General features: G+C 36.8%; 1 protein-coding gene across 1 annotated transcript in view; it reads right to left on the bottom strand.

Annotated features, from left to right (window-relative positions):
* Positions 1 to 671: 671 nt before the first annotated feature.
* The window catches only part of EIF3H (eukaryotic translation initiation factor 3 subunit H), an 87,106-nt gene continuing 64,322 nt past the window's right edge, over positions 672 to 23,455 (bottom strand). Inside the window, exons 3-8 of the mRNA XM_067290226.1 lie at positions 17,431 to 17,598; positions 15,843 to 15,942; positions 14,313 to 14,462; positions 5,865 to 5,985; positions 3,519 to 3,651; positions 672 to 934 (exon numbers count right to left, since the gene is read on the bottom strand). Coding sequence (XP_067146327.1) covers positions 837 to 934; positions 3,519 to 3,651; positions 5,865 to 5,985; positions 14,313 to 14,462; positions 15,843 to 15,942; positions 17,431 to 17,598 — 770 coding nt within the window. The 3' untranslated portion in view covers positions 672 to 836. The remainder of the gene's footprint in view (positions 935 to 3,518; positions 3,652 to 5,864; positions 5,986 to 14,312; positions 14,463 to 15,842; positions 15,943 to 17,430; positions 17,599 to 23,455) is intronic.

Here is a 23,455-nt window from a genome sequence, read left to right as displayed (position 1 = left end):
AAAGACATAAGAACTAAAATCTGATGACACTAGGATGCATGAGTCGGCATATAATAAAACTTTAAATGAACATTATTATTAAAAAGTAAAAGTCTCCCAAGTTCAGGAATAAAGGCACGTCCAGATGGCAAAGTCAATGTGGAGTAAATATGGTGTCCGTTTGCATCACACTAGCTACCCCAGGTTAAACTACTTCTACACTTTCTTCGTGACAACTTCAGTAACATGAATGGACTTATATCCAGCTGGTGGTGGCAATGCAAGATGGGAAAACAGCTTAACATGATATGATGGAGATCAGTCTCCACATAATATTGCGATAATTTTATATGTTCCAATTGTGAAGCTTAAGAAATATTTGTAATGTGGAAGTTCCGTTATACCAGACTGTCCAAATAGATTAAAAAAACAAAAACAAAACTGTTACAAACGATGAGCATACTATGGTTGTAAGTTTGGTTGCAACCAAAACTGTGAAACCTAAGATTTCTTCTGTGAAGTCAGCTACCTTGAACATTTGTAATAATTTGTTTTTATTTCAGATTCCAAGTTAAATAAAACCTTTATTATTTGCTATGACTAAACATGAATAACTGCCAAGCATTTAGAAAACGTGAGTGACCACAGAAAATTCCAGTCTAATACGGCTAACAAATAAGGAAATACTAAAATATCATTAAAATTTGCCTTTATTTTTTCTTAGAGGAGAGTTCTACACAAACCAAGGTGACTGTTTTACAAGATTCTTTTCCCAATATACCAAGTTTTCAAGAGGATCATGAACAGTATAAAACTGTAAATATCTTTTTTCTGATGAGGATTATAGCAAAGTTTCTTCAGTTGCTGTAATCTTGGAGAGCCTGAGCCATGAAAAGTTTGCCCAGGTTCTGTGCGTTGAACTCCTTAATATTCTGGCAGTAGGTATTAATTTGACCTGCCAACAGGAAAGAAGAATAAGCTCTTGTCAGTTGTGAAACTCCCCCCAAAATCCTAGAACAAGATTTTTTAAAAGCCAGAATGCATGAATCACATAGCTTTTATGTAGAGAAGCAACCAAAATAGCTTGACTATTCTATGTATTGGAATTTTTGCATTTTCAGTATCCCCAAAAGAAGAAGAATAAATTAAATCAGCAGAATAGGTAAATTGGTATGCTCGAAAAAAAACACCTAATTTTCCTATAATTCGACTATATGCAACTTCTGAAAAGACACTGAACAATAAAAAGAATAAACAATTCTTGATGCTGTATTGGAAGATTAATCACATTAATTAATTGTTCAAATTTAATTGTCCTAAAAATACAAGGCTGAATTTCAGTTCAATTCTTATGCATCTGCTGTCCCTATTAAAGTATTTGCAATAAATATATTCCACTATTGGATTGAAAATTGCGGTGCTCTCATTTGACATTGCTAGCCTTTTTTTCCACCTAATATTTCACTTTATTAGGCATTTCAAAATCATCACAGTGTGAAGACTTGTCAGTGCTATACAAATCAAACATGCCCATCAAAACATCTTTATACAAGTACTGCTACAAATTATTTCCCTTGTTAGCTAGGAATAGCAAAACATGAAGCCAGTTTAGTCAAAATTAAGACTGCTTAGAAGGCCAATAAACTCCCAATTTAATGCTCTATTTGAAAAGTTTTTAAATGCCTCAGAGACAAAAGAGCTAAGTTTTATTCTTTATCAACAAACTTTATTTCATCTGAATTGAAGTGGATGCTTTCAATTCCTCCCCTGATTATGGTAAAAGAACAAATGAAGAAAGTGCTTTGGCTGAAAGTTGTTTTTTCCTTTAAGTATAATAGTTTTCAATTTCTCCTCTTATAAGATATGATTCATCCTAAACCATCACTATCATAAAACATACATGTGTGTACATACATGCACGCACTTCTTTTGTTGTATTTTTAAACTATGCTAAAGCTGAATTTTTAAGTACTTTAATGCTGCTAGCATTCATTAACTGGTAAAAATTATACCAAAACAATGCATTTTTTATTATTCTTTCTGGAGTCTTTCAATAAAGAGCATTATTTCTTCTAAAAGCAGCACTGTAAAAAAATCACTTGCTAAAATCTGATCACTCCAAAATTGAAAAGCAGCAGATCAAATTTACTTTTTAATGTCAAATCACTCAATCTTTTCTTTACACTAAACTACTAGAATTTAGTTTAATTCTTAATCTGTACAAAACATAAGAACCTTGTTGTATCAACACTCTTAACAGCCAGTTTTTAAACCACTGGCATAATTAATAGCGATAATTAATTGGTCTAAGAAGCCTGCTATAGCTAAGCAATTTGCTTTTTCATCACATTTTCCAAACTTAGATTACTTAGCAGGGTATCTGGGATTTCTGTTCTCTGTTGCCATTGTGAGGTCCCAAACATTTGCCCTTCCAGACAGGAGACATAGGAAAGGTGCTGATTTTTTTTTAATCAAACTGTGGCTACACATTGCAGCATACCAGAGAAAATATTTTTTTTTGGGGGGGGGGGGGGGGGGGGACACGGACTATGCTCTGTTGCTTCCTGCTTACATTTTCATACACCTTGATTGTGGGGGAGGTTGTTTCCCTTGAACTCTGGCCACAGAGCTACAGTGTGCAGTCATGGCCTCTGCCCAGTTCTATATGGAATTAAAAGTGAAATTTTCTCAGCTGCTGCAACAAGCTGTTAAGACTTAGGGATGTTAGCAGTAACTTCGGACCGCAGATGATAAGGCAGACAACTGCTTTGCTCTGACTCAGTAGTTCCAGCCCAAACAGCTTATTCCTGCCTCTTGTCTGTACAGCCCCATAATTTTTGGCGTGGAGGGAGGAGCTGGGGTGTGAGGGAAGAGAGCAGCTTACTGACTGCAGTAGCCGCTACACCCATTCGTGCAGAAAGCCGTGCTCCCTAGGGCATTTCTCCTGCTCTGCTGTCAAATCCCACTTCTCCTCCTTTGAACAGGGCTCTGGTTGCTGCTCCTTCCCTTTCCCAACAACCCCATGGGCACAGACGGTCAGTCAGGGGCCCTATTCTGAGCACAGAATAAAAAATAAAGGAAGATAATCTCCATATTCATACATCAAATTTAAAGCTTTATGCAGCCATTCTGGTTGAACAGGGTGGCTTGCTTTTAAAAAATACACATGTTCATAACAGTATCTTGTAACAAACCTCAGTTACTTCCCTAGACCAGTGGATTAAAAATCTTTGATTTGTGGAAGCTCATTTTCTAACAGAGGCGTAGCCTGCCTATTAGCAGTAGACTTGTTTTTATTAACTACCTTTTTTGGATAATTCAGACACTAAGGCTATAAATCACAAGTTGAAATCACTGTCTTTGACCAAATGAAGGACAGTATTTGGAATACTACCAGTGCCGAAATACCATGCCATAATGTGAAATATAATGAAAAAAAATTAAGATGCTTTCAAAGGTAACAACTGTACCATTTCCCAAGGTAACATTAATATGTGCAAAGACGAACTATGAGTTGAAAGAGATTTCCAGAACATTACCTGCAATAAGCAGTGACTCCATTCTTGGAGGGGGCTGCGGTGGTTTAAAAAGTTTATTGATGTCCTCTTCAGGAAGAGGGGCTTCTCCTCGGCTTTGACGCTGTATATTTTCTTGCTGACGTCTCTGCTGGTACTAGAAACAAAGAAACAGAATGCAACAGGACTTTTAAAACAGTTACAAGTTTTTCTCTTCAAATGCTCTTTACCTAACCAGCAAGTATGTTTTAAAAATTATATTTACCCACATGGGGTGAGTAACCAAGCCAACCTCAAACAAACAACACCCCCTACCCAAGAAACCAAACAACCAAGCATAGAAGTAACTGAAGCTCCTCCAAATGATAACCCCAAATGCAATTCAATTTACTTCAGGTCACTGGATAACAAGCATTTCTTTTTCTTTTTCAAGTTGGCACCTAAGAGGAGAAGTGATGCACTAGAAAATTATGCTGTACTGAGGTGGCGGGGGTTGTTTTTAAGATTTTTTTTGTAGAGATAAATAATGTATCTGCTAGAAAGAATACAGCATGGTAGTAATGGCTCCATTTTCCTCAAACACATTAGAAAACCCATTGGAAAACCCATTGGAAAACACACTGGAAAAACAAAGTTAGAATATGTACCTTTGAGAAGCCAGTGTCTCAAATAGTTATACAAAAGATAGAAATACTTGACTTTAGGCAAGTTAAAAGTCAAAACAGTAGTCATGTGAAAGGGGAAGAGAACTTTATCAATCAAGGTGCTTTAAGCCAAAAAATTTAAATTCTAAACTGAGAACAAGGTGGTGGTTGAAACAAAAATGCTTCCCAAAAGCAAAATGGTTCATTTCTCTATTCAAGTTATTTAGATATTCTGCCACTTTGATATCATTTGTCTGTGGGTTACCAGAGGATAAACTAGAGTCATCATTTGTAAGAATTAATTTATTATAAAAAAAAATTATATTTGTTTAGAGTGGTTCCCTTTTCCATGCATATGACTCAAACTTCATAAGAGTTAAAAGACAGGTAATCTTTTCAGCTACTGGATAAATATTTGTTCTTGCAGAAGTACCTACATTCAAAAACCTGTATGTGAGATTTTGTGCTGTATGTCATAGTCGAGAATTAATGCTGGGATTGGATACTTATTAAATGTAAAGTTGTAAGCTTCCTCCCTGTAAGACCTCATATTCAACACAAAAAAAACTTTAAAATAAACAGGCCAAATAGTACAGAGTGTTTTCTCTCACTTACTTAAATCTATCTGTGCATAAGCATTTGAAAACAGTTCATACTTGGTGGCATACTGAAATTAAATAATTTTTTTTTTCCAGTAGTAGTGACAAATACAGTTTTTGGACAATGTTAAAAATAAAATCTTAAATGCCCATATTTGTATGTGAATTTCATGTACTTTCTTCTTTCTTTGCATTACCCCATTCACTTCTCAGCAGTCTGCCTATTATTCTCTATTGAAACAGCTTGCTCTTAATCACAATTGCTCCATTTTAAAAATAAAGTTAAGACCACTAACTATGCTGCAATGAGCCACTACTAAAGCAGTTATAGTTAGTAAAGAAACAAGTGAGACACCATGGAACCTACTTTGCTCTGCTCTTCTAAGTAAATAGATCCCCTTGTTATACACACAACCTTTGAAGTGAGTACCATTAGTTACCATCTTTTTATTCAAAGTAGGCAGCAAAAAAGCAAGTTTTCTGAAGAAAGCATGCAGCAAACTTCTATGTCCTCAAGAATCAGAAAGCCAGCAGAGATCACTGATCATATATTGCTTCCCTAAAGTATTTCCCATTCAAACTACAACTTTACTTAAAGGAAAAAAAAGAAAAATCTTAGTTTTAAAATAGCGATGAAGCATTTCACATGAATCACAGATGTTCTTTTTAATAATTAGCTACTTTGTGTAACAATATCTGCAAAGCTTTATCTGTAACCTGGATTGGTCCATTTTCAGTTTGCAGATATTGGATCTTGTCATTTCAGTCTGCTAGAGTAAAGAAGTCACATTTATTTTTCATGCAGGTATTTCTAGAATAAGCAGGTCACTCCCTAACTTCATTTATCACATGAAGTGAATTGTGTTCTGATTTCAGGCTTTTAAATCATTCTCATGGAGCTTTTTTCCATTTTACCAGCATTCTTCCATAATTAGACACAGTATTGCATCAAATGCAGCAATAACAAATAAAAAGTAATACAGTCTCCATACCCCAATCAGACTATTGGGGATTTTAAATAGCCCCTTTGGTATTAGAAATTAAGTGCCAACATCATCTGATCAGTATCACTATCTCCTGATACAAAACAAGACTAAAATGATATTTCTGATCAGAGAATCACCAACCTGGTGCTTCTGCTGCTGCTGTTTGCTTACGTTCCTCAGGTAGGTATTGTATTTAACAATGTCTTGGCTCATCTCATCCACTCTGTCCATCAGCAGCTGCAGACTCTTCCCTAGGTGATTACTGAAATACAAAAAACAAACATTCCTGAAATATAAGAAACAAACATTCCTGAAATACAAGAAACAAATATTCCTGAAATATAAGAAACAAATATTCCTGGAAAAAAAGGGAAAAATTTAAAACTTATTAAAAGTCACTTGATCAGCATTTCTGCACTAATGGCACAATTCGTAAATTTTCAAGTTCCCTGTTATCTCCATTCATATGTTTATTTGGTATTACCTCCTTTAGTGTCTTTGCTACATTGCAAATACCACATTTAAGTGTTTTGGTCTTTGTATGGAACCCCTTAGTTATGAAAAACCACTGCCTTAAGTGAATTCACTGATATCCAGGTCAAATGTACAAAAAAAAAAAGGGGGGGGGAGGAAATGTTTAATGCTTCTGTGACATGCAACCCTGAACAACGTTCCAGAAGATGTGTCCAAGAAGTTTGGTTTCAAGTTACTGCTAGCTTTTTACAATCTTTCTGAACCACTGATGGGACAGTTAAATATTCAAGACTCCATCTCATTAGCTAGACTATCAAACCATGCTTGGAAGTCCAGAGGACACCACTCTCTCCTAGCTTTCGAGAGGGAGTGTTGCGTCCAGTCCAGCCAATTCCACATTCCACACCAGAGGCAACATGGAAGCAGCTAGGCTGGGCACGTCCAGTTCCAGTTATGCGATCCACAGCCTTGGCCAGACAAATGCAGTCTGTTAAACAATTTTTATTATAACCATTTTTAGCAATTGATTCAGTATTTTGCAGGCATGTTTAACTTAAGCTATAGCTTCCAAGTTAAAGTTTTGGAAGTTTTTAGGTTGGTGCCCATGGAGACAGTCTTCATCCCACACTGTGTGTACAGGGTAGTGCCATAAGAGAAGGATGCTTACTGTTCTGTATTGATCCCTTTTGATCAGGAGCTGCTAGCTTGCTGGCTCCAAACTAAGCCTTATCCAGTCCTACTTGGCTGAAGACCAACCAGTCAAATGGCTAAACTCCATTCTTCTTTTCCTCAACTGAAAGTCACTACTATTCATGAAGTCTCTTTCAAACAAAAACAATTTGGTGTGCTTCTACATCAGAATCGTATCCTTCGGTGACTGCTTCTCCACATTGTCTCAGGTTCCTACTGTCTCTTACAATGCATTCCCACCATCCTATGACACCAATGACATCCTATGTACAGGCTATGTACAATGCAAATTCTAATTGGAGGATACCAGTAGGAAGTAGTGGCATAACGTTAAAAAGGAACTACATACACAATACTACACATGTCCCTTTTCAAGTGTGAATTATTCCCCAAATCCACAGAATTCATAGTTGCAGACAAAAGCTGATAATGCACAAAGGCACTAAAGGATACCTGCTGAGAAGGTAGCTAAGAACAACCTATCATTATCTCCGAGTACGAGAACAACTATTTCACTAGCTGAGCTGCCTGCTCCCTGAACAAAAGACTTTATCAGTAGTTTCAGGGCACAATTTATTTACAAGCCAAAGTTTTAAATCTCAGTTGTGTACAGGGGCAGATGCTGAGGAAGACTTCAGCTACAGAGCAGCAAGAAAGGTGCCACTATAATTATTATTTTTAAACTTCTTGTTGGATTTTTTTCTTTTCAGTTGAACATTTCAAGCCTATGATATTTAGAACTGTGGAATATTGCCATGGCCATGGGTGTGCATATTTTCAGTTTTTTATAGAGTTTATATTACACAGAGCTAGTGTTAGAACTGGATATTATCAGAAGTGCCTCTGTAGGTACACACTAATAGCCTTGTAGGGCATGTGGACATCACAAATACATAATTATTTTACAGATAGTGTCCACATGAAATATAGCTGGTTACAAAGAATGATTTTATGTGAATCTCTGTGGGACCAGAGCAGTGCAGCAGAATAGGGAAACAGGGAGTTATTGTTAGAAGTTGCAGTAATATAGTGTTTGCTCTCATTGCCAGGGAAACAAAAAGCTAAAAACAGATAACTTAAACAGATGTGAACTGAGACATGAAGTGATAAGTATGCTCCAAATACAGGATCAGTTTTTCCTCAGTTATCTCAGTGCTTGATACCCTTTTTGCTCCACCTCTCTTAAAAAAAAAAAATCCAAAGGAAATAATTTGTAAAATAAAGTATATATACAATGCTAAAGTTCCATTCAGCAGAAATTTATTCTGATGAAATTTCAAAACTTAAATCCCCATTGCTCCATAACACTTATTTTGCTTGAAAGCTTTTAGGCATCTCCTTACCTTACGGACTCCTACAAAAGATCTCAAACTTCCCACTACTAGGTACCTAAACACTCCCTAAGCCTCAGTGCAATTCACAGAAAAGAGCAAGGGTGCAAGTAAGTGTGTTTACATCCGCATAAAGACTCACTTCCCCACAAGGCCCTGTGATAGGCAAACATAAGATAACAGCAAGAACTCAGCACCTGCATTTGATAAGTTGTTCTGGAAGCACCTTACTAAATGCATTTCAAGGAGGTTTCTTATGACTAATTCTGGCTTGTCCAGTGATCTGAATGCCCATTAGTGGCTGAATCACATTAAGGGTCCTCCAAAGCCTATTTTTCAGTTTCGTTTCAGATGAAATAAATCTAGGTCTGAGATCACTCTAAGTGGGGATGATCAGGACATGTGCTTAGAAAGCACACTCCTGAATTGAGCTAAAAGACATAGATCTACCTTAAACTAGCACCAGGAGATCACCGCCTGAGGCATCAGTGAATTCACACAGGAGGAAGATATTATGAATGCCCTACCTGCAAAACGGCTGTTAAACTAAGCATCACAAAGTCCGCACAGGGGGCTGGAAACAAACAAACAAACAAAAAAAACCCCACAAAGGCTGCAGCTTCTCCTGCAGTTAGGACACTCATATCTGACATGTGGATTCTTACAAATCTAATGAAGAAATAATCCAATGTGAGAGCAGTCTTTCACTAGAAATGTGTTAGGATCACTCACTTGTACCTGGCCATCTGTAAAACTTCCAGAAATTTATCACCTGAGACTTACCTGTGTAGTCTGGATAACATCACACCAAAAGGTACAAAACAAGGACAAACACATACAAACTATCTGTCAAGACAAGTCTTGTTTTCCCAGGAAAATAAAAGACTAAAAAAAACCATAGCCTGCAAAATCATTTCTGGTGCTGTGCACTTTTTCAGTAACAGCCTAATACTACACAGGTTATTATCCTCCTCCAAGAAGGGCAAACATGAAATCAAGTCTATGATACATGCATTACTTCTGATTTCTTGTTTAACAATTACCAAATACAAAGTTCCCAAACAATCCTGAGGGTGAGAAATGGAAACCTGTGAACTGAGCATCCTAATCCATAAGGAACAGTGACGGTCCTTAACACCTTGTTCTTCTAGCTGATGAGCCTTGCATTTGGTTGTGCTACAGTCTAGCTTCCACAGAAGGAGAACGCATCAACCAAAAATCAATTATTCTCACGTATCATTTGCCCAATGAGGGCATCCTATAAGGATGCAGACATGGCTACGAGTGACCAAAACAGCAGTCACCCTCTTCCTAAGTGAACACTTGCACTGCACAAGCTCCCCTTTGGGGATATATTTTAAGGAGAGCAAAGGTTCCTGCACCAGCAAATTCCTGCCTCTCCCTCACCCCTTCGACCAGGGGTTACAGCGCTCTCAGCTCTATGGATTCAGCTGTTTCCGTGGGTACACTTTAAACCCTTTCAATGAAATAGTCTACTGCAAATGCAAAACCACCCTGTGCTGGAGTTTCCTATTTTTAGGGAGGTTGAAGGCAAGGATGGAAGGGAGGAAGAATGAGAGCCTGCCTTGTTCAACCATATTGTTCCACAAAGCTATTTGTACAGTCGTGCTCTGAAACAGATGAGAGAATAAAAATCTTTGAGGGTGAGAGGGCTGTAGAGATGAAATGGGGGCGGTGGGGAGGAATGATGAAAGCAGCTGGGGGCTGGAACCTCACACTGGCTTTGCTTCTGTGAGATCTGCAAAAGCGAGCTACACACGAAGCCCACATTTACTTCAGCATCTTTCATCAGGAAAGGGCTCCAGACCCACTTGCTGAAGGTCTGAAACATCCAAAATGCAGCCTTGAATCTGACACCAAAGCTTCAAAAAGAGGCAGCCATTCACACAGTTCTTGGCTTCGTGTGTCCTATTCATTAGTTTTAACTGTCTCTACGTGCAGCTTGCGGGCCTCACAGTTCACACTTTTAGAGATGCCTACCTACTTGCATCAGCCTGAGAGGGAGCAGAGGCCTCTGAACCGAATCACTATGCTGTATCCAGCCACCTAATTATTGGGCACTATGGCTCTGAAGCTGGGGGCTGTCCAAAAATGATGGTCCCCTAAACTTGCCTATAATCCCAATAAATGGATCCCCTCCCTTATTACTTTTATTTTGCTTGCAGTCTGGATAAGGAGGATGAGAAATGGGAGCAGCACTGGCATGTATAAGAAAATAGTGTATCTGCTGTTCTGTTTTTCTGCTTTTCATCAGCCGTACTGAGGCCCCTCTGTCAGGGTTGCATTTTTTTGGGAAAGGTGCCACCCTGCACAGTGTTTCTCCTCCTGCGAGGAACAGCTTTGTGTGGATTAGAGAGGTACTGCTCGGCAAAGTACATCATTTTGATTAAATATTTCTAAGGAACGTTCCCACCACATAGCCAAACTTGTTTACATCTCAGCATTTCAGCCTGAGTTCAACCTGTGCTCTTTTTAAGAGGATTTTGTTTGAATGAGATATGTAAGTCAGGAGTCTTGATCTCCATTCCCTTTTCTACTCTGACTTTGATGTGTGCCTTTGGGCAACACATTTACCCTTTCTGTGTCAGCTTCCCCCATCTGCAAATTAGAGATTTTTATAATTGTCTTAATAATCCGCTAAGCACATTGAGATTTCTGAATAAGCAGTACAATGTATAAAGGTTAACTTTGTTTCTGAAAGCCAAGTAACCCTCCTTATGTCACTTTTGCAAAAACACTGCATCTGATGTTTGAAAAAATGTATCTGCCAAGTAGATGTTACTGCAGTAAATGTTCAGCACATGTTTGCTTCTACTGACGCACACTATTAGAAAAATTGCTTGAGACAAATTGAGATATTATAGAACAACCCTATTATGAAGCTAGACCACAAAAAAGCTTTTTTTAATTTAAACTAGATCATCAATAGAATAGGGAAGAGATGGATGAGAATGGGAAAGTTGGTTGTAATTATTGCTCTGAAGATCTGGAACATTATCTGACAGGATTTTAATTCTTGAGTCTCTATCAAAAGACTGGCAGTACTCCAAGGTCTTCAAGACATTTTGGTCCTTAAGGGTAGCAGGAGGATAACAGTTTGAGCAAGAGGCCTTTACTTGCTATTACTTGCTAGCTGTGTGCTATTCTGCCTTTAACTTCTTTCCCTAGAATATTCTAGTCATTTCAGATTTCACAAGAGAAACACACATTTATGCCCCCAAAATAAACTACTCTATACAATTATCACAAATGTACTTCAAAAGGAGAAAGATATTAAGGTGCAGACAAAGTACCTCAAATAGCTCCAGACTCAAACAAGGTGGGTGGCTGAACATGTGAGAATCTTGATGAAACAAACTCTCCAGAGAAGAAGAACTGTGGGTAAGTAATTTCATTGCCAAAACCATTGTTTCAGAAGATTAAAAAAGGTTCAGGGATGTTCCCAAAGGACATCCCCTCCCCCCACCCCCAAAACCCCAAACATGTAGCCTTAAAGTTCTTGCCAACTAACACTTCAGCGACAGCAAAGTTGAGTAAGAAGAACATGCATCAAAAATGAACAGAAGATGATACCTGGGATGCTTTTAGCCACAACTGTTCAAAGACAAAAATAAGCAAATGCAAAATGAAAATAAAACTCCAGAATAATAGAGGTTTGAACTCCCCTACTTAAGGTAACATATTCTTTGACAGAGAAATCTTGGTAACTGAAGTTAACTGAAATAGAGTTAAATATTTAGGAAGGTGGTATAAGCCAACCTACCTTGAATAAATGAGCATTAAAGTGTTTCTAATTTGCAGCTGAGTTATACCAATGCGAAATGCCATTGCACATAATCTGCCTGGTAACTAAAACCAGCTATCATATATAAAAACAAAACAAAACAAAAAAAAACTAAAAAAACCCAAATCACTGGGGTCATTTTCAACAGCTTTAGTCTGCTTCAGATCAACCTAGGACCTTAAACTCCTCAAGCGGACCTGGTGAGCCAAGTATTCTGCCAGAAAAGGCAGTTTAGGAGACATAGCTCAGAAATCCCTCTGAAAACTGATGAATCTGTTGAATTAATTCCCCTTTACTGGGAAATTCTAGACTTCAATAATTACTTCAGTAAGCTGAAAAAATTGCTGCCGATATAAGATACTAACTGTGCAAGTTCAAAGAAACACACTTATTTGAAAAGGCACTTTTAGCCAGGTTTATCAAGAACCCAGTTCAGCATACGTCATTGTTAAGAATGGTGCTGCACTCCTCCAAAAATATCCATTGAAAAGGAACTTTGATTCACTAAGAAAAAACATTTTCCCTTTTTTCTGTTGTGAAGGATTCCTAAGCACAGATGATGGAGAGTTCCCTTTTCTTTTGTGCTCATGTTTTTCTCTTGCACTTCTCTGATGTAAGGACCAACACAAAAGCCTGTCTTGCAGCAGGCCAGAATTTCCACAATATCGTTCCAAAAAGAAAAATCATTTGTACAGTTACTATCTTTTATCTTGAGTCAGGGCAGTAGTATGTTACAGTTACTGGACAGTTTGTGATCAGTTCATCAGATCAAATTCATTTCCTTTTCCAGAAATGTATCACGTGAATCTCAGCCTGTGCTGAGAGGGTAGAGTTCATGAGGAATCACTTACCTCCTACATCCAGCGCTCTCTTGTGATCTTTGACCAAGGAAAGTCTGATAGAAAGGCTGAAAACTCAGGCACACTGACCACCTTGGCAAAAATTTTTCACCGACTGATCAAATACAAGGTGGAAAGACACTTGGACAAAATAATTGACTAAATATCTCCTATGACATTTGTCAACTCCTGGACAGAGTTCTACCCTGTACCTGTTCTCTCTTGGCTAATTTCTCTGAACGTATCAGATCATCCACATAAGCTCCACATACTACAACTCTAAACAGACCATTATCTTTACCCTCATCTCTATTCAAATTCAAAAACTTACCCGAACAGTGTGCTGAAAGCCAGACTATTCACAGCACGCTGTGAAAGACTGACTGTCTTCATGGCAACCTCAAAGTTGAAAGAATAAGTGTCATGAAAAACAGAATCCTTCCTCCTGCTGAGAGCTAATGGTCAAGAAAATACAGTGGAAGATTTCTGCTAACTCAGGCAACATATGGACCACTAACAATATGGACTCATTAACAATAGCCTTACATAGGGGGAGAAGAAAAGGGCCACTAGTATTCAACTAATTTGGTGCTGCAGAGTCAATAGAGGGGATCAGAATCTTGGCAGATAATACCTTGGGGGGGGGGGGGGGAAGCTTTACACCCTGAAAATATTTTAGAAAATACATCCAAGCTTCTATGCAACAAGATAATTCATCATTGTGAGCATCAGGTTATTTTGATCAGTCCAATAAAAATCAAAATTAACTTTACTGTGTCATGTAAGATTTAAATACCACCAAAATTTCTGACTGTACTGCTACAGGCCAGGACTACTTTGTTATCATAAATATACTTCTGTGGCAAAGTGCTACAGAAAAAAAAGTTATTCTTAGACAAAGTTATGAGAAGGTCATTCCAAAAATTCTTAAATGTTTAAAAAAAAATTAAGGATTCCACATAGCACCTTACTCTGGCACCTCAAATTGCAAGGTTATGACACATTTTAACAAATCTGACATGATGAATGCTGCCTGTCATTTAAACCAGTCCAAGCATTTTTGCTAATTTCTCCAATAGAGGCGGGTTTTTTTCCCCCTCAAATGCATTCTGCTATCAAAGTAGAATAAATGTGATTTACTTTTTATTAAAATTATTTACGTAATTACTTAAGGAATACTTAACAAAAGCATTTATACTAAAAAGAATATCTAGAGCAAGAACTATAGATATATACAGATTACAGACTGAATTTAGTCCTTGAATTTCATGCTAGTCTTACCAGGCAGCTTTTCTTTCAGCAAAACAAAAGGAAGAGTAAAGTCTTAACCCCCTTAAAGTCAAGGTAAAGCTTCCATGGACTGTAATGAGACTGGGATTTCACCCAAGGTGTTAAACTGTGGTTTGGGAAAGTGAATAAAAATACATCCATTATTGTAACAAGTACTTACCTGCTAGCCAGACTGAGCAATTCATGTCTATCGGCTACTGCGGATTTCTTTTCCAGTTCCCACAACATCACATTGATCAGGTATGAATTCTTAATTACAATGGGTACTTCTTCAAACATGTTTTCATAAGCAATGCTTGCTTTTTTCAGTCTGTGAAACGAATTAAAAATATTTATTAATATAAGCAGTAGCTCTCTTTTTCAGTTTGCTGAACTGTTGCTCCAGCTACATTAAAGAGGCAATTCTGTAAAACTCCAAATTTCCAGAGTTCCACAATCAAGCAAAAGTCAAGCCTTTTTGGTAAGAGAGCATTTGCATGGCAAAACCTCATGTTTACAAAGACTAGTAAAAGCTGCTCAAGGAAAAAACTCTCAGAAGTCAAGCAGCCGCTTTGCTCGCTAATACATTACTTACACGAAAAAGCCTCCAGCAAAAGACTGCACTGGCAGGATTAACTCTGCCCCTTCCAAAATATTTTACTGTTTTCCCTACCATCAGGGTTTCTTAAATAGAAGTGAATAGTTAGTTACCATATGACAATGAAATAGTTTTAAAATCATAACTACTGTGATGAAAAACAATTTCCTCTATAGCTGAGTAATTATAATTTTTACCAACCAAAAATTAGATTGACAAAATAGTGTGTTTTGGTACTCTAATGATAATTAAATAATAGTAAATTTTATGGCAGATATTAGAACATAAATTTTAATATATATTTTTACAATATACATATAAAAGCTATGGTTATTGCTTTAAAATAGACATTATACCTTTCATAAAACCTGGAAATAAAGGCATGATATATAAGAAATATATCCCTAACCTCTTTGTATGAGAGTTGAATTTGGGACAAAAACAGTTGCTTTCACTTTTTTTTTTGACTAAGCAGCAGACTCATTTGTTCATTATGGAAATGTTATCTTTAGACACTGAGCAATGAAATGATTCACTTTTTCTGAATGAAGAAAGTTTAGCAAGTGTTTGTTTTTTTGCTGTTGAACAGCAAATTGTTTAGGAAAAAGATGTCAACTGGGGCCTACATCTATTACAAGTGGCTAATCTTTTGAAACAGAGTAATTATCCTACTTTTACTCCAGAAGAATATGTCCACACAGGGGAGTTAATTTGGAATAAATACAGAAAAATAGCTATTCCAGAATACCTGTTCAATTTTCCTTCTGGAAAAAAAGAGCTTACGGACAGACCAGCTATTTCCCTTTCTACATTTCTTTTTTTATATTTTTGACTCTGTTCCCAGATATAGCTATCTTCACCATGTTCCTCACAGGCAGCCCGCTGACCTTCTCCAAAATGAGTTAAAGTTCCACCCCTTAAGCCCTTATTTAGATACCCTAAGACTTTCAGTCCTTCTTAGCCCACTGTATGTGTACATCTATCGCTACACCTACATATTCAGTTTCCCCAGGACACACTATTTTAAATACAGTATTTCATCATCCCATGTACCCTTCTGCCTCTCAAATAACCCAGCAAACCTATGAGAAATTATTCTTTTAAGTTACTTACGCTTCTGGAGAGAAGTCTTTCTCTTTGCAGACTTCCATCAGTTTGGGAGTCAGTCTGTATGCCTTTAGTGACAAAGACCCTTGGGCAGTCTTAATGGGGTCTATAATCAAAATGGAGGAAGGATATTATTACAAACACTAAATTGTTTTTTTTATTTGAATATCTTAATAATTTAAACATGAGGAAAAAAAAACCTAAATAGTCCTATTAAAAAAAAATTAAGACACAAAGACGACTATAGCCGAAGTAAACGTTGTACTGAAACATAAAATACAGCCGAACTACAAATGAAGCTGATTAATAAACTTATTGGAGAACACAGGGGGATCTAGGCTCATTCTACTCACAACATTATTTCCCCATTAAAGTTCTAATTCACACTTTCTTTTCCTTCATATGAATTATCCACAGAATTCAGGCATAAGAGCTACCTCATTTAAACAAATATTTTTCCCTCTAGTCATTATGTAGTAAATTAAAATATTCATTAAACTACATTTTATACAAAAAATAGCATTTAAGAGTAGCAGTAAGCTAATTCAGATCAAGTTGCCCTGCTGCTTCATGCATAATAATGTAATTGGTATATAAAAAAATTAATTTTGCCTTGACATACTACACTGAATTTAGGGGGAAATTTTCTAAACAAACTGTTACATTCCTCGGACAAGAAAGCTTAACACTTGCAGCATGATAACGGCTGAAGCATGCCAACATTAGAATAAAAGCTGTGTTAACATTCATGTTGTCTGAAACTTAACACAGTAAAACTTTTAGCAATCGGTGATAAAATGAAAACCAAAATAGACTGAAACAAGTGGAAAATTCATCAAGGTCTGATGATGCAATGTTTCCAGCCAATATAAGTATACTTTAACAACTTGTTCTTTACTGTAATCCAATTGTTAACATACTGAAACAATTTTGGGGCAGCTCATAAGATTGATCGTATTCATTAGTATTTTTTCTGACAGATACTCAGGACGTTACATTTACTTCTCAGCTGGAAACTATATGCAAGTCTGCCAGATATGGCAAACTGTGAGTGTTTGGGGAGGGGGAGGCTATAAAGCTGTTAAATTGCCTACGGTTCTGATACAGCACAGAACATCTGGTCTGGAGAGCTTGAGGAAACACCATTAAATAGGCAGAAAAGAAAAAAATCTTTGTGCTAAGAAACAGTCCAGGTTTTGTATGCTTCTGTCAGAGGTATAAAAAAACTTGGCAATTCGTGCTATGATTGGTCAGTCACGTACAGAGCCAGACACTCCAGCAATCGGGGTTTGTTAGACATCTGGTCTAGCTCCACCAGCCCCTTCAGCGAGGGAGGGGAGATGGAGGAATAAAAATGAAGCAGCTACTCCAGCATTCCAAAACGTACACATCAGGGCTCTGATAGCAAGAAAAATAAACAGAAAGAAGGAAACCCTGTCTAGACTTAGCTGCTGCTGAGGCTGCCGTAGACACAGGGTTGGTATTTACTTGAAAAGCCTTGCCAGGCTACTCTTACAGGCAAAAGACAGAATACAAAAATAGTAGTAATAATATTAAGAGGGGAAAAGAATAATAAAGGAAACCTCATACTGACCGTAAATGAGAACTACAGACTCCTCAATTGCATGCTGGTAACTGAACTGGGAGTCCAGGAGGGCACGAGTGACAAAAGAGCCATAGTACGTGGACTGGTACCAGCCAACGTGAAGATGATCAATGTTTACGTGGCGAAGGCTTCGCATCATTTCCATCTGGTATTGAACTAGATTAAATAAGAAGTATAAAATTTTAAAAAGAATAAACAGTTTAAAAGGTAAATTTACACAATCTCTACTATTTTTAGAGAGCTTAATATTAAATGAATAAATTGTATTTTTTTTTCCATTTTTGCAACTGCACAGAGAAGTTTGTTTATTCACTACAGGACTATCTTCATTAAAATCCAGAGCTTCCTCAGAGAATAAGAGTAAGACTTGCCTGAGTTAGCAGACTGTTGTTTTTTTTTCCAGCTGCAGTTAATTGCTAAAGTGATCAAACTGCTATATAGGGTTTAGAGTATGTACTACCTTGCTCATTCATAAAAATTTCTGATACTGCGTTTCACAAAGCAATAACAATTTACCGTTTAGTAGCAAGCAAAGGGTCATTTAAGTTCTAATACTGTCAAGAATTAAATAACTTTTATAATCAAAAGGAAAAATTGTAGAACTGAAATAGGAGAGCAAAGTCATTCATGTCTCCTTTGCAGTATAAAGCTATGTTTTCAGTATTACTGTTTGGGGCACCAGCTATAGCTGTCAGATAATTTTGATTGCATTTATCCTCAATTTTTCAACACTGTTCCTTTTTATATGTGGTAAGTTACCTTAGGCAGTAGAGAAAAACTTTTTGTCAGGATTTTTACGCCAGTAGCTGTCACGTATCACTGTACCAATGAATACTTTCTGTGTCTACTAAATGTCTCATTCAAGCAGATTCCTTAATAGAATCCTGTTCCATAAAGGCAATATTTAATGTGGTCCAATCAAGTAGATCAACACTTTATTACTTATCGGTTATTTCAAACAGAGACTGTACCTGATGGCTAAATTTAAGGCAATGGATTTCAGTGTGATTATCAGATGAACCAATGCTGAGAGCCAACTGATAGGAAATCAAATGCAACAGTACTAGATAATCTTTAAGGTCTGCCTGCAGTTGCAAAATTTACAGAGATACATGCATACAAGGGTTTTGATTTTATTTTTTTCAAGGCTTCTCTTTGCAGACAAAAATATGATATTCATTATAAAAGAGAGTGACATAAATCAATCAGAGGATAGAATGTGCTAATTCTTCAGACCCCACTTCATATTCCTTTTAGGAGGGAAAAATTCCAAATATATTCTCTAAAGATATTACAAGACGTTCTTCAAAAACAGAGGAATATTTTTTCCAACTTATCATACATGAAGCACAAAATGAATTCTGCAGTCTGTGCTGCCCATTTTCATTAAACTGCCACATCTTACTAATTGCATCTTTTAAAATAATCTACAAACACTTATGTATGCACTTGCAGACTTTCTCCAGAGCATACATTGGTTCTTGCATTCTATTTCATAATATCTTGACATAAACGATTTGCAATTTGTGTGTCAGCCAGGACATCAATTAATATGGCACCCCAAAACCAGGATAGCAAAAATATGCAGGCTGCAGTCTGAAATCCCACATATTGCATGCAAAGAAAAGGTCTGCACCATTTGGCTGACTCTAAACCAAGACAAATAGAAAGATGCCACTACACTCCTCAGGAGAAACAGCTAAGTGGAACTGATCAAATGGCTATTTTAAAACCAGTATAAAAATCTTCCCCTTTGCCAGATCAAAATAAAGTAACTTATTTTAATCCTTCTTTTACTGCACAACTTCCAGGAACACCAGCCAGTTTCAAGAACACCCCTTAGACAGCAGTCCCTGGTGCTTTAACGGGTAGTATCTCAAGACATTTTCCATATTTCTCACAAAAGCAAAGCCAAGGTAGCTGGTAAGAGAATCTCAGCCCTTAAACCTCATCTTTTTGAAGATGTTAAGTCTCTAAATTCTATAATGAAAATATGAAGAACACACACCTTTCCCAGAACAAACTATGAGACTATTTGTGCAAGCATGATTTGAATATAAAAAGCACAGGATATAAATAGAATAGGCTATTTTGGTTAAAAGAAGGTTTGCAAAGATAGATCTGTGTGGAAAGTGAACAAGACTTGCATGAAATTATGGTTAGTTCCCTTCCTAGCCAAATGAAGTAGTCATGAACAGGAAAAAATAAAATAAAAAAAATGGAAAATGATTTTCAGAAGCAGATGAAAGAGATAAAACATTTTTTGAGAATGAGATTAAATGTGGATGTTTAGATAGCTGAGGTCTATTTCTCCTTTTGCATGGGTGATTCACTTGCAACTAAGGACAGTGTCAAAGTAGAGGTGGCCATGCCATGATGGGAAAATATATATATTCACATATAAATTTTTATGAAATCGTGGTTGGCCTAGTCAGAGAATCTCTCCCTTAAGAGGGCTAATCTAATAAAGGAAATACACTAAAAAAAATCCAGATCTTTTACGATCCTGAATAAAGATATACCATGCTCTTGAAAGTATTCATCTGAGAGGTAACTGATAACTATCTGAAGAAAGCAATGTTTAAGTTCCAGGACATTTTCTTTTTCTTAAACACAATATAACCAGCAATGTATAACTGAACATAAGTGTAAATGATATCCTAGAGGAGAAAAAAGACTCACTGAAAACCATCCAAACTTCATGTCAGCAATTCCTTCCCTCATGACTGTTAGCAGTTAAATGATAATGAAGGCAATAGCGGAAAAATCTCAAAGAACCAATAAAGCATCAATAGCTAGCATCTCTGCCTTGGGAAAACAACTGCAGAAATTAAAACATGATGCAGTCCCCACCAGAGAGAAATGGAAACTCTTTTAACCAAACATATATATTATATAACATGTATTAGTAGCTAGATAGCTCTAAGAAGCTGCCAAATTGCACAAATGGATAACAGCTCCCAAGTTGCTTTTGTTGTTACCATTACCACTATTTCTTTCCATCTTTTGCCCAATCTACAAAACATCTTCTGCTTACCTAGAAGCTAAGCACAGACTAGGCACGTGCTGTCTCCTTCCACCCAGTCCTCAAACTGTTAGGACCCGGGAAAGTCATGCAGCTCTACGAATAAGGAGTTCACCGTCTCAGACCATAGCATTTGGGAACGTGGGTGCCCTCCTCCTTCCCAAGCCACCTGCAAAGGTGCCACTAGCAGTGCCACCGGGTCCGAGACTACTTAAGGCTAAAGCAAGTGGGGAAAAGGGCAAGTGAACAGTCCAACAGTCAGATTAGAATGGCTTTTTCATTTAGCACTGTATCTCTATTTTTAAAGCAAGTTATTTGTTCAGAAGCTTCTTTATAATGAGGTAAACATTTGCACATCGCTGTGTACTACTTGCATTAAGAATGCATGGCCTCTCTCTCCTGGGACATCACGCATCTCATGAGCTGCTTTCAGAGGAGAAATTGTTTTGAACACAACAGCCTCTCTTCTTAGTATTGAAGAAGCTACCTCCCCTAAAATTGTAATTTTTTGTAAGTTTGCAAACAAAGGGAGAACAAGAAGAATTAATGCAGTTAGTAAGTGTTACTATAAATTTGTCTAGAACAGAAAAGAAAGCGCAAAACTATACAGAATGTGTGTTTTGTTCAAATTTGACTGGTACTTCTGGCACGACTGATGAAATTCCTTGACTCAAGATATACGACAACGTGAACTACAGAAAGTCTGTTAAAGTAGGTGTTTTTTCCCCTCCAAATTAAATTGTTTCAACAATTTAGTTGTAAAATATTAAGAAAATACTAAAAAAGTCAATTTTTTTTTCCTTTTCCAAAAGGTATGGTCAACATTAGCAACATTATCTGAGCTTTAATGTATATGAGGTATATCCTCCACTTTACAAAAACAGAAAGTAACATATCTGAAATTATACAATAAATCAGAGACAAGACAGGAATTGAACACAAATGTGATGACCTGTCTTACACTGGGACAACTCAGTCATGTTCTCTAAATATCTTAAAATATCCTCTGTCAATCTATATTCCAAATTCATATTCCAAAACCTAATTTAAGAATCAGTCCAATCAATTGAGTCATTGAACCCCCCTACCCCCATCCCAAAAAACAGTCCAAGTGATGATTTTAAAAAGCAAACAAATCTCTAAGACACCAGAGTTTGCAAACAATTGGTAAATTTACATCCCTCAGGAAATAACAGCTTATTTCTAAAGCTGTTCTGAAACAAATGTTACTGTAGTAACCTGATACATGATGCAAGTTTATTTAACACTCCAAAATTGCAGGATTTTCGTTTGTTTATAAACAATTCATTAAAATCCAGAACTCAGGAATTCACATATTGATGTATGTGTTGCAGAAATTTAGATCAGTCAGGCCAAATTCGGCCTGGCTTATAGTTTGTCATATTTCACATGTCATAATATTTATTGCTGGTAAATATTATGACATGTGAAATCCTGATCAAAGATGACCTGGACGCAATACATTTGATGGCACCTCCATTTGAAGGCCTCCATTTCCAAACCAAATTTTAAGTTGATACATCTTAAGAAATTTGATTTTCAGAGTGGCAACTGACATGTCTCCTAAAAAACCCAACTCCTCCAGAGTGAAAGAACGTAGTACCCAAGTCCAAATCCCTTTTGAAAGTACTGCCGACTGTTTTTACATTCCTGCTCATCCAATTCCCTGACGTGTACCTTAAACGCTGCATTACCAAATAAATTAACAATTCTGCACTAGAAACCACTAATGTTTGTGTAACCTTTAGTCTGGATTTCACAATTGAGTGTTTGTCTTGACTTACATTGCAAAAACTTGTCCTTCAACTCTGAACTTTAACAGCAAAAATTACACATCTTCATGAGGGCAGTTCACCAAATCTCCAAAGCAGTTTGAAGACCTTCAGTGCACCCACACCCACAAGGGCCTCCTCAACAAGATCACGTGGATTATCTGAGGATGGATAGTATTTCCTCAGAGAATCTTCTCGCAAATGGACAATTCAAAAGAAAGATAAACTAAAACTCAGGCTTGTCACTAACTAAAACTTATACCGCACCAAGCATGCTTTCCCAGAGATGCTAAAGTCTGTGTATTGGAAGATAAAGTATTCAGCTTCTCCACTAACATCTCTCTGAATTTATCCGACAACTTGAATATGGCCAATTTTGGTTATGCTGGTGAAACTGTATTGAAAAACAACTACAATATTCTTTTTATAGCAACCCTACTAACATGGGTAGTATTTTTAAGGCAATAATTTGTCTCTTTTGAAGTGCTACCATGTGGTAGTGAATGTACTGAACAAGTGCTCTACACTACATGGTACTTCTTAGCAGCACAAAATTTTCTGTTTTCTCTACATGTATTCGGCTTTGCCAAACCACATGTATGCTTCAGACAGTATCTTCAATGACTAAAACAAGTTAGCAGATGCTAGTTCAAGGAACTAGCGTATGCATTTGAAAAGAATGAAAATTGATTTATTTAATTTAATTAAGCACAGAGAATTATGGAGACAACAGATTAATCTGTTTCCTTCCACACAACCAATCTCCATTAATTGTCTAAAAAACTATGAATCACAAAGATAGCATCTATCGATAGCAACTCAAATTGTGAAGATACAAGTGTAATTACTAACACAACCAACTTATTCTGGTAGGAAAAAAAAAATGATGGGCAAAGAAAAACAAAAAAACACAGTTAATTCCAGTAAAGGTGATACTTCATCTGAAAGAACCTTTAGATACCACTGAAATATATTTAAGCATATGTAACACACACCCACATGCACGTACTTGCAGATTTTTATCTACATCCAACCCCCCCACTTCTCCCAAGACAAATGCACAAGCTTAGTAACTCAACAATTCACCTATTCAGGAGAAAAAAATTAAAAGTAAATATTGCCTTCCTCAATAATATTCATTTCCTCCTCTGAAATATCAAGTCAGGGTTACAAAACAGTACTCTATTTTATGCAT

The sequence above is a fragment of the Apteryx mantelli genome, chromosome 2, assembly GCF_036417845.1.
Source record: "Apteryx mantelli isolate bAptMan1 chromosome 2, bAptMan1.hap1, whole genome shotgun sequence".
Classification (NCBI taxonomy): Eukaryota; Metazoa; Chordata; class Aves; order Apterygiformes; family Apterygidae; genus Apteryx; species Apteryx mantelli.
This window is presented reverse-complemented; position numbering and strand designations above follow the sequence as displayed.